General features: G+C 40.6%; 1 protein-coding gene and 1 non-coding gene across 5 annotated transcripts; one reads left to right on the forward strand and one right to left on the reverse strand.

Annotated features, from left to right (window-relative positions):
• Positions 1–874: 874 nt before the first annotated feature.
• Positions 875–9496, reverse strand: LOC125531310 (probable NOT transcription complex subunit VIP2). Of its 4 annotated transcripts, none has more exons than XM_048695726.1 (17): positions 9474–9496; positions 8447–8520; positions 8237–8265; positions 7989–8094; positions 7724–7887; positions 7180–7531; positions 6157–6363; positions 5982–6083; positions 4173–4258; positions 4012–4092; positions 3372–3806; positions 3161–3213; positions 3033–3074; positions 2264–2408; positions 2077–2162; positions 1889–1938; positions 875–1172 (listed from the first exon to the last, which is right to left on the reverse strand). In XM_048695726.1, the coding sequence occupies exons 3-15, from the start codon at positions 8252–8254 to the stop codon at positions 2088–2090; spliced, it is 1866 nt and encodes a 621-aa protein (XP_048551683.1). In that variant the 5' UTR covers positions 8255–8265; positions 8447–8520; positions 9474–9496; the 3' UTR covers positions 875–1172; positions 1889–1938; positions 2077–2087. The 4 variants fall into 4 exon arrangements, with proteins under 4 accessions (XP_048551683.1, XP_048551682.1, XP_048551681.1 ...); XM_048695725.1 differs by having other exon boundaries at positions 875–1175; XM_048695724.1 differs by having other exon boundaries at positions 1889–1974.
• Positions 7989–8066, forward strand: LOC125531312. Its single transcript, XR_007293154.1, has one exon. It is a non-coding gene; the product is annotated as a small nucleolar RNA snoR35 (small nucleolar RNA).
• Positions 9497–9712: the final 216 nt, after the last annotated feature.

Raw genomic sequence — 9712 nt, forward strand, 5'->3', positions numbered from 1 at the left:
TGGGAGGTGGAGCTCCACTGTTGCAGATTCCCACACAACCTTACTCCTTGTACAATGAGTAAGAATCTTGGAGGATTGATGGACTCGGTGCCATCAAGGAATTCAGCCGCATCGCATGAAAGATTTGTGTGCTTTTTTGAAGTTGTTGATTGTTTTTGAGATAGCTACCCGCATATTCCAGAAGGTTGGTTATGTTGATTTTGTGGAACCTACAGAGGGAAAGAAACGTGAGAATATTTCATGTCAAAAGAATCTAGTGTTCAACACGTTGGTTGTGTTGATTTGGTGGGCATCTACAGAGGGAAAGAAACGAGAGAATCTTCATGTCCAAAGAATCTAGTGTTCAACACGTTGGTTATGTTTGATTTCGTGGCACCTAGGGAGGGAAGGAGGGAAAGAAACAAGAGAATGTTGAGGTCAAAAGAGTCTAGTGTTTCATAACCAAATGAGACGAGGAATTGGAAGAGTGGTCTTGATAACCAAAGGAGACGGACGATTCATATTTGCGATTGATTTTCTGGGGGCTTTGAAAGGAGGCATGGATTTGTGATGAGGATCTGCTTGCTCCCAGGATTTGAAAGGAGGCATTGATTTTCTGGACGAAGCTCCCAAGTTGATCAGAGTTGGAAGGAGTCAAGGAAAGCTTCTTCTTCTCAGATCAAGATGAGCACCACAACTAGTTTTGTGCTGCACCATGCTCCTCTAACCCGTTACATTTTACCACCGCCGTGCCATACTGCAATTCTTTTTCTTTCGAGAAATTGGGAATCACACACAGCAGATGCATAACTCAACGAGTCTCCAATTGTTTTCTTTTGTTTGGTTTGGTTGATTTGAGTTTAAATATAAACCATCCATGCAATGCCAATGCCAATGCAATGCACACGGCCGACTACTCCTAAACTGTTTTTGTAAAGGAGCACTGTAGGAGACATACATACATGTAAAAGAAGAAGCAGCAGCTATGTAAATGTAAATGTAAATGTAAAGTTTAACGGCCAACGCTACCATCCATCCATCCTTCCTTCAATTTTCCTCCTCCTAACAACTATAATTACAAACACCACCTTTTTTCACTTCCTGCTCTAGCCTCCTCCTCCTCCTCCTCTCCGCATATCGACATGACTGACACAAGATACTTCCTCATTCATTCACTATATATATAGCCTGGCCTGCTGTCAACAAAAGTCAACCTAGTCAGTCAATCGAATCGAATAGGATACCACGCTCAACACTAGAAAACTCAACTTTTGTACTATCATTATTAGCAAAGCGGCGAATATAATATACTTGAAAGAAACATCATGCCAAATGAAATAAGACCCACGGGTATCAGGGATTAATTGTCAAGTGCATGCATAAAAGCAACAGGGACCCTCGAGGCTTCTCACTTTCCAGCAAACAGAAACTACTACGTTAACATACTATCTTTCCCAACGACAACCACAAGTGCTGTTTAAACTACATTTATATACACATTTCACTGCAAAATACGGTACCCAGTTCTTTTTCTCAAAAGAAAGCCGTTTGAATTTTTCTAGTATTTGTTTTGATTTTTTTCGTCAGGAAGGGTGCAGCTGACCCTGGCCTCAGAAGTGGATTACCGCTACTGCAACGTTAACATATTTTCTTTCCTAATGAGAACCAAGCACAACAGTTGCTCCCTTGGCTAGCAGCATGAGTCGAGTGCTTGCCCACCCGCGTTCGAGGCCCCGCCTCCGCAGGTGCCCTCTTCTTTTATATTTAATTAGATAGAGGCATTTTCTTTCCTACAATGGCCACATGGAATATTTCTTCCTACCTAATAAGTAGTTGCCTACATAAATAACCCAAAGTGCTGTTCAACCGACATTAATATAAGTCTTTCACTGCAGAAGAGAGTATCTACCTTGACAAATTAGGGCAATGTCGCTTCACTATGTTTGTAAAGAAAGCTCCCTATTCATGTACAAGAAAGCTAGAGTCAGGAGGTACCTGAAAAAATTTTATATTGCATTGCATACAACAGTGAGATGTTTGCTCTATACACAGAAACAAGAACTAAAATATATTTGTAGCCAGGAAGGAAGACCTTACCCAGAAAATTTTCACCTAACAATTTGGGATACGGAAGGGAGACTTGGCCTTTTCTCTACTAGCTCATAATGGAGAACAAAGTTATCCTGCAGCAAATCAACACACATGCTCAACTATCATCATATGCAATGCAACAAGTGTGCGTGTAGAGATGCTGGATAATCATTCACCAGACGGATGCAAGTACCTTACGGACTGTCTCCCAATTGCCTTGATCAAAGAAGGCATAAGACCCCCGTTCATATGTAGGAGTTTTGACAAGAGGCTCCATGTTAGTAATTCTTGTGAACCATTGCCGTGCTTCTTTATGGTAATACCATCCACGATTATATCTGATGAAAACAGTACACATGCATTACATATCATACAAAATTTACTTGCTCAAGCTCTGCTCAGTTGTGATGTGTTAAACTAGGTCGTGGGCAAGGGTTAAGATAAGTAAGATATTATTGCCATATTTTTAGGGAAGACATGTGATAGCAAAAACGGATAGCCTACAAGGAAGTTTGAAGGATGCATAGCAATGCTAAACACAAACTGTGCAACTTAGCAAAAAAAATAATAGAAAATGCTGATATTTGATAGAGAAAACCAGGAAAATGAAAATGGAACATTCGCGCAGCTTGAGGTAGCTAAGCGGATCATGAATACATTAAAATGTTGCCAAGTTACAGTATTCACCAGGAAGATAAATAAATCCACAAGGCTACTTAAATTTTTGTTATAGATCCATGACAGTCAATGGGCGTATCTGACAGGTTACAAGTTAAACATTCTTTAGCATTAGAAAATTGATCGGGACATAGCAGTATATTCCCTTATCAAATGTTAGCACAAAAAGATCATATTTCTTGGTAAAAGATTAAGAACATTAAAAAGTGCATGCATGATGATCCAATTATTACATCTGACAACAAGATATTTAAATGAGATAAGCAGTGAACCCATGTACTCACAGTTCATTGGCAGCACATATTTGAGCTTCATCCTTCGGCATGCTGAAAACAGAAGACAAAAGATAAAACCTTAAATTTTACCAAAACTAATGGCCGAAGCCAATAATACATTCAACTAGCAAAAGTACCTGTAGAATATGTATAACAGTATGAGTGTCTGAAACTTCTGAAAATGCATAGGCTGCACGCAGCAAGACAGAACTTGTTATAATATATTTATCATCAAATGAACCGGCTGCATCAAAGAAAGATTCTGGGCCTTTCTCGAAAATTAATTGGTTTAAAACATCGATCCCATTAGACAGAAATGGGCAACAGTAGTAATTGGCGGGAGCTTACCTGTAGTGCTGGGGGTTGCTCAGCCACATAACAAGCTGGAGTAGTATATTCGGGTTCTCCTTTTGCTGGTTCATTTGAAAATGGAGAGCCAAATGTCTTGTACAGATTGTCTGGTGAATTCAAATTCAAACCCAAGGTTGTCAAATCTATTCCCAAAGCAAGAGATGACAAATCAGGATCATTCATCCTTATAACTCCCAGCAATCCTAACAAGCCGTATGGATCAGGTGGGGTTCGGCCTCCCAGAATGGGCTTTAGACCATGATCCGCATATGTCTGTGCAGCTGAAGAAGACATCTGCTGCAACCTGAAAGGACTCTGAGTCTGCGGCTGCTGGTATTGCTGGAGCAGTTGCTCGTATGATCCCAAACTAGAGGTTTGACTCTGAGAGTTTAGTGGTCTTAGTCCAATATTTTGGGGCCCACCGCTCTGAATCTGACAAAACATAATGAGGATTATTACTCTGCGTATGTATTTACGGGTAAATAAATATGAGCAGTAAACCTGATCATGATGCATTATAGTTTTATTTAGATGAAGAATTGTCAAAATAGAAAATATGTCAGAACCATGACGACAATGAGGGAGATGTTGAATGTCTGATGATCGCTTCAAGGAATGGATTTCCAATATAACTTACTGAATTAGCAGCACCCTGCTGATGTTGCTGACGATTTGGTTGATAGCTACTTCCCAAATTAAACCCAACTGACCTTGACATCTGCGTACGTGTTCATAACATGTCAAAATAAATGCTCAGCGGGAGAAACAAGGATTCAAAGTTCAGAGACATGAACCCACAGGATATTGCTGTGCTTGCATTACAGGTACATTCTCGTGAAGTTGTTCCTTGTGATGTAACTCCATAGGATAATCTGAACTGCCACCTGATAATTCAAACTGTCAGTATTCTGTATAACTCACCGAAAATGGAGTAAAAGAGGAATGTATTAAGGTAGCGCAATGATCAACCAAAAGATATACTTTAGGAAAGAATTTGAAAGCCTCAAGAAATGCTACAAAGGTCTTATTTTATTCCGTGCACATTTATAAAGCATTAAAGCTTGAGCATGTCGCACGTGGAAATAATAGGTCCAAAAATTGAAAGATTAAAACCATGCAGAACACGTGGCACCATTAAAGGAGAATGACACCAGAGTTGACCAGAAAAACGACAAACTACATTTAGTAGGAAGATGGTTCGTCGGCCTAAACTGTAATCATAATACTATTAAAAATAAAAGACGGTATAGTTACATTTGGGCCTAAAGACGCAAGTGCAACTATTTGTATTCATCCGTATGGCTGTCTTGATGCCCTGAAGCGGGTACAAGAATACAAATTGTCTGAGACACTTTACAAAGTTGACGACTCAACGTATGCGCATGGATGGCCAAATTGGTAACTTCGGCAGAAATCTCTGTAAAATGCTGCAGCTAATTAATTTTCAGGATGTAATTTTGATCCACATTGGTCCACGCGGTGGTAGATCATGAGGCTCATAGTTAACTTACTGCCAAAGTAAGATTAAATGAATTATAACCATAGTAAGCAACAGAATTAAATTGGCTTAACCACCTCCCAATGGCTTAGCTGCTATGCCTCAAATCATACCTACTGTTAGCTTCTAAAAATGTCATATATTGTGGGACAGAGGGAGTAATATTTAGCTCATGTTTTATATGAAGATTTGGACCAATGGAAAACACGAAGGGTTTACGATGCCCTTCCATCTATAACCATAAGTCATGATATGAGAAGCTTACAATAAATTCTCTATACGAGTTCTCGCAGGAAAGACAAATTGATTATCTTCCCCTAAGGTAACTAACTAAGAGCTCTATACCCATATCATGTATTAACATTGTCCTGCATATGTCACAAATAGTTCATACTTCCATTTCTCGCAAAAATTAGGGGTACTTATTACTTATAGGCATCTGAATTGCGACGCACGTAGGCATGTTGCAGAGAGACCCTTTTATCCAAATGTCGTTTCGCGCATTTTTCCTAGGTGGCCACCATATATTCTAATGATGATTCATGGTAATTTCAGTTAGAGCATCACATGATATTTTTCTGCATTCCCGTGAGGCCACGTCAGCTGCATGGGGTTTGCCCCCGCTGGCCCTATCATGAAATCTTTGCATCCTCGTCTTCTCACATCTCTTTATGATTATATTCACAAAAATGGTGTGCCATAAATTTTGCTGCAACGGTCGCTGCACCTTCTAGTTAGGTCAGTGCAAGGTGTCAAGAGAAGTAGAGAACACAACAATACCTTTCAAGCATATAGAAAGGTAGTAAGCATTCGTTGACTTGAGGAGAAGATCACGGCATTCATACTACAGGACTAAAAAACCAATGGGCTTTATCACAGATAGAACATTTTATGACGGAGTAATTATGTTGGTAACTAAGCTGTTCAAATACTGAGGTTCAATAAGTACAGAGTAGCAGGGCTGTATAATAACAGGCATGCCGATATTAGAACTTCAAGATCACAAAGTAACACAACTAAATAATCATGCTCCACTACACCGAAAACATAATGAGAACAATCTCACTGAATCAACAGATAGGTTCTAGAATTAGTTCAACTGTAACAACCTTTAAATCCTGGCAAAGCGGGGAAATCTTCGTTCTGAATACTGAACTCCTGGTTTTGTTGAACAATGGAGTTAACACCAACTCCTTGCTTCCGTAGTGATCCTGCAATTAAGAGAGATTGGCAAAGAATCCTCCAAAAATAGGAGAAATATTTACGGTTTTCCAGCAATTTTACCATATTGTCCCTGTGGACCACCAGCTGAATTAGGTCGACCAGTCAATTGGGGGAAATCATTGATGTCGAATGGAGCGCTGTCACTGGCGTCATGTAGCATCCCCATAGAACCCAGAGAACTATTTCCTGGTTGCATTTGGTTCTGGGACAATGAAGCACCAGACGTTGGGTATGAACTTCCAATCATATTCATCAGTTGCGACGATCCTGGTGTTAAGAGATAGAAAAAAGAACAAGCTGGATGAGAACACGCAGTTCAACAAAAGAAAATAACACACTGTATGCTTTTTTATCATTCACCCTCATGAGACTATCACGGTTGTATAAAATATAAACAAGATTTTATCATAACCCAGCTACTATCATAAATTTAAATTGGTAATATCACAGAATAGAACAACATTAAGAAATAGGTACAGTAACAGTCACTAAAAAAGCAAGAACAGATATACTATGCAATAACCAACTATAGAATGGATATTCTCAAATAATACTAAGAAAATAGCATTGATTTCTATTTATTTTAATATGTGTGCCTTTGTTTACAAGATTCTATGTCTAATTATTAAAAAGTTTCCAACAGCCAACATATCCCTGCAAAAGAAAGAATAGCGATGACAGGAATTCCAACAATGTTGGACTTCAATATTTAAGGTAAAATTCTAAATTCTAAAAGTTGGCTCCCATTGTACAGAGGTAACAAAATGCCTATTTCCCCAGATAGTGTCACTTCCAAAATTTAAGTCTGCAATACACTATAGCATCACATGGTTCATAATTTATGAAGCATGAACATTAACGCTACCTACTGTGTTTTCCAAAAAGAAGGTCCAGTGAAACCTATATCATACGGGATGTTAAACATTTATTTCATATACCCAACTTTTTTTCTTAAGAAGTCAAGGAACAGAGCATTAACATAGCAATGGTTAAACATGCTTAAAAATAGTATTTCAAGCTAAAACATGAAGCTTAACATAAATCTATGGAGTAAAAAAATCAACCTACGGTTAGGTAAACTACCTTGCGGAATAAGGCCATTCATCATCCTGTTGGATCCTTGCACATTTAGTCTTCCACTTGCAGCATTGCCACTAAAATCGATGCGTGATGAGATACTCGGCACCGACAATCCACCAGAGCTTATATTTCTTCCAATGTTACTTCCACCCACAATGTTTCCCGCGGAGCTTGTAATACGTGGACCCAGGTTTCCTAAAGCTGGATTGCCAGGGACAGAATTTCGATTACCACTGGTGCCCAAGTTTGAGGACAAACCTTGAATGGTCCCACCCATGTTCATTCCACTGCTGAATGCTTGACCTCCACCAACATTCATTCCTCTACCACTGACACCTGAATGTGCATGAGGAATCTGCAAAAGAAACCACAGTAAGACAGTAAAAATCATCATCCTCCACATGAAACCACAGCAAGAAGAGTATGTCATAATTAAGCCAACAAAATTGTTGATTAGATTGCAAACCCATTAACATGCATGTTCATGATGTTTCAAAGTATATGAATAATAATGCTGCAAACCTCCACAAAGGTGGGGCATTCGAACCTGAGACATGGCAACAGGGAGGTTGTTTGAAGCAAATCTCCCAGAAATGCTCCCTCCAGGCTGTTGAACACCGGAGGATGGAAGGCCACTCATCGCAGCATTCCTTTGTGCAAGTGATCCGGGCATATTTGGAAGACTGTAATTTCCATGAATGTTGTGCAGACCTGAAAAATGCAGAAAATGACAAGAGTTAAGAAGGTGTACTCAGTGGATGGCGCACTAGGTCAATGCACTAACCGAGCTAGTGTATGAATCGTATGCTCACCAGAGTGATGGAAACCTTGAACTGATCCAGATTGGCCAGAAAAGGATGTTGTGAATGGCCGTCCGGATGAGTCTGGAAGGTTCGATGTGGAAGTGTTAAGATTTGACTGCCAAGGGAAGAAAGCATCAAGTTATCATCAAGACAAGTAATAACAAAACCTAGTAGACAGACAGAATTGGAAAGCGTATATATATAGTGAATGCATGGTAGTCCTCCAGTTACAAGATTTGAATTGGATAAGCAAGTACATTGAGCAAGCCGGACATCGTTGGCAACGAATATCACCAAGTTCACCAACAACGAATCAGTCAAGGAAGAAAGCATCAAGTTATCAAAAAAAATAACAAAACCTAGTAAACCAACATAATAGGGAAGTGTGTATATATATAGTGAATGCATGGTAGTCCAGTTACAAGGATAAGCAAGTACATTCAGTAAGCCGAACATTGTTCGCAACGGAAGAGCGAGTCAACACTCAGGTTCAACTGAAGATTGTCCACCAAAAATGCATGAACCGGTGATAGCCGCCAATCTGAAACAGAAACAGACACATCCATTAGTTACTTGTAAATTAAAAAACCTCAAAAAAGAAATAATGTGCGTAATAATTTAACTTGGTAATAAAAAGTTTGCATCTGAGGCACCCTTCCAATCCAACGTAAACAAACGAGCTAGTCAGGACAGCATACAAAAATGTGCAGATTTCAGCATTGAGGAAATGCAGCCGTCCTAGGAGGCACGCAGGACAGGACACGTACATATCTGAACTTTAGCTGCTGCCAAGTGCTTGAGTTTGAAAACAAAACACAAGGTGAATAAGTATCCAGGACCGAGTGGTTGAGGAGTGTATCGCAGAAGAGAAGATGGTGACTGCAAACAGCGTACAGTTAAGAGCATACAGACTGTCGCTTCATGGCTGTGACCATGGGGCATATCTTCTTGAGCTCTGGTTCAGGGTTTTATTAGAAAGAAGCCAAACCTTAGCAGCCAGCAGCATAGTGGTAGACAGACACTAGTCCCATGCCATGTCAGGTGAGGTGTTGCTTATACAAAGGAAAGGGTACATAGATTCATCACTACCTGCCCTGGTCCTGCCGCTGGATAATATGCTGCATCTACTCTACTCCAGGCGACAGTAACAAACAGAAGAGATGATATCATGGATGCAGTGCAGTCAAATGGAAGTAAAGTCAATTTTGCGTTGCCATGAAGGAAGGGAATTCAGTGAATACGGTGAGAGATTTGCATCTAATAAACAATCCCTAGCAGAAGATAATCACAGAATCCCTAGCACGAGGTACCCCATTTCCTTCACCACTACGTACTGGGGTCGGGTCGGGTCGGGTCCGGTCGGGTGGCAGCTCGACCTAGACCTAGACCTAGCTAGCAGATGGAAGGGAGGAATTGTAGAGCAGCCTTGGGGCGGGGCGGGGCGGGGAGAGGAGAAGCTTGGTTGGGGTGGGCGCGGAGGGAGGGAGGGAGCACCTTGGTTGGGGCGGAGAGGCGATCGATCGGGGTTGGGGGTGGGAGGGGAGAGGAAATGGGGAATTAGTTTTTTTTTTTTGAGACAAAAAAATGGGGAATTAGTTGAAACTGCCTGCCAAAGCCAAACCGGTAACGGTCGCGCCTACTGGGCCACGATCTCGCGTATTGGGTCTAACGTATAGCCAGCATCATCATCATCATCGGCCCTTTCTTCTCTCTAGACTAGACTAGAGGGCCCG

The sequence above is a fragment of the Triticum urartu genome, unplaced genomic scaffold (genome assembly GCF_003073215.2).
Source record: "Triticum urartu cultivar G1812 unplaced genomic scaffold, Tu2.1 TuUngrouped_contig_6953, whole genome shotgun sequence".
NCBI classification, from domain to species: domain Eukaryota; kingdom Viridiplantae; phylum Streptophyta; class Magnoliopsida; order Poales; family Poaceae; genus Triticum; species Triticum urartu.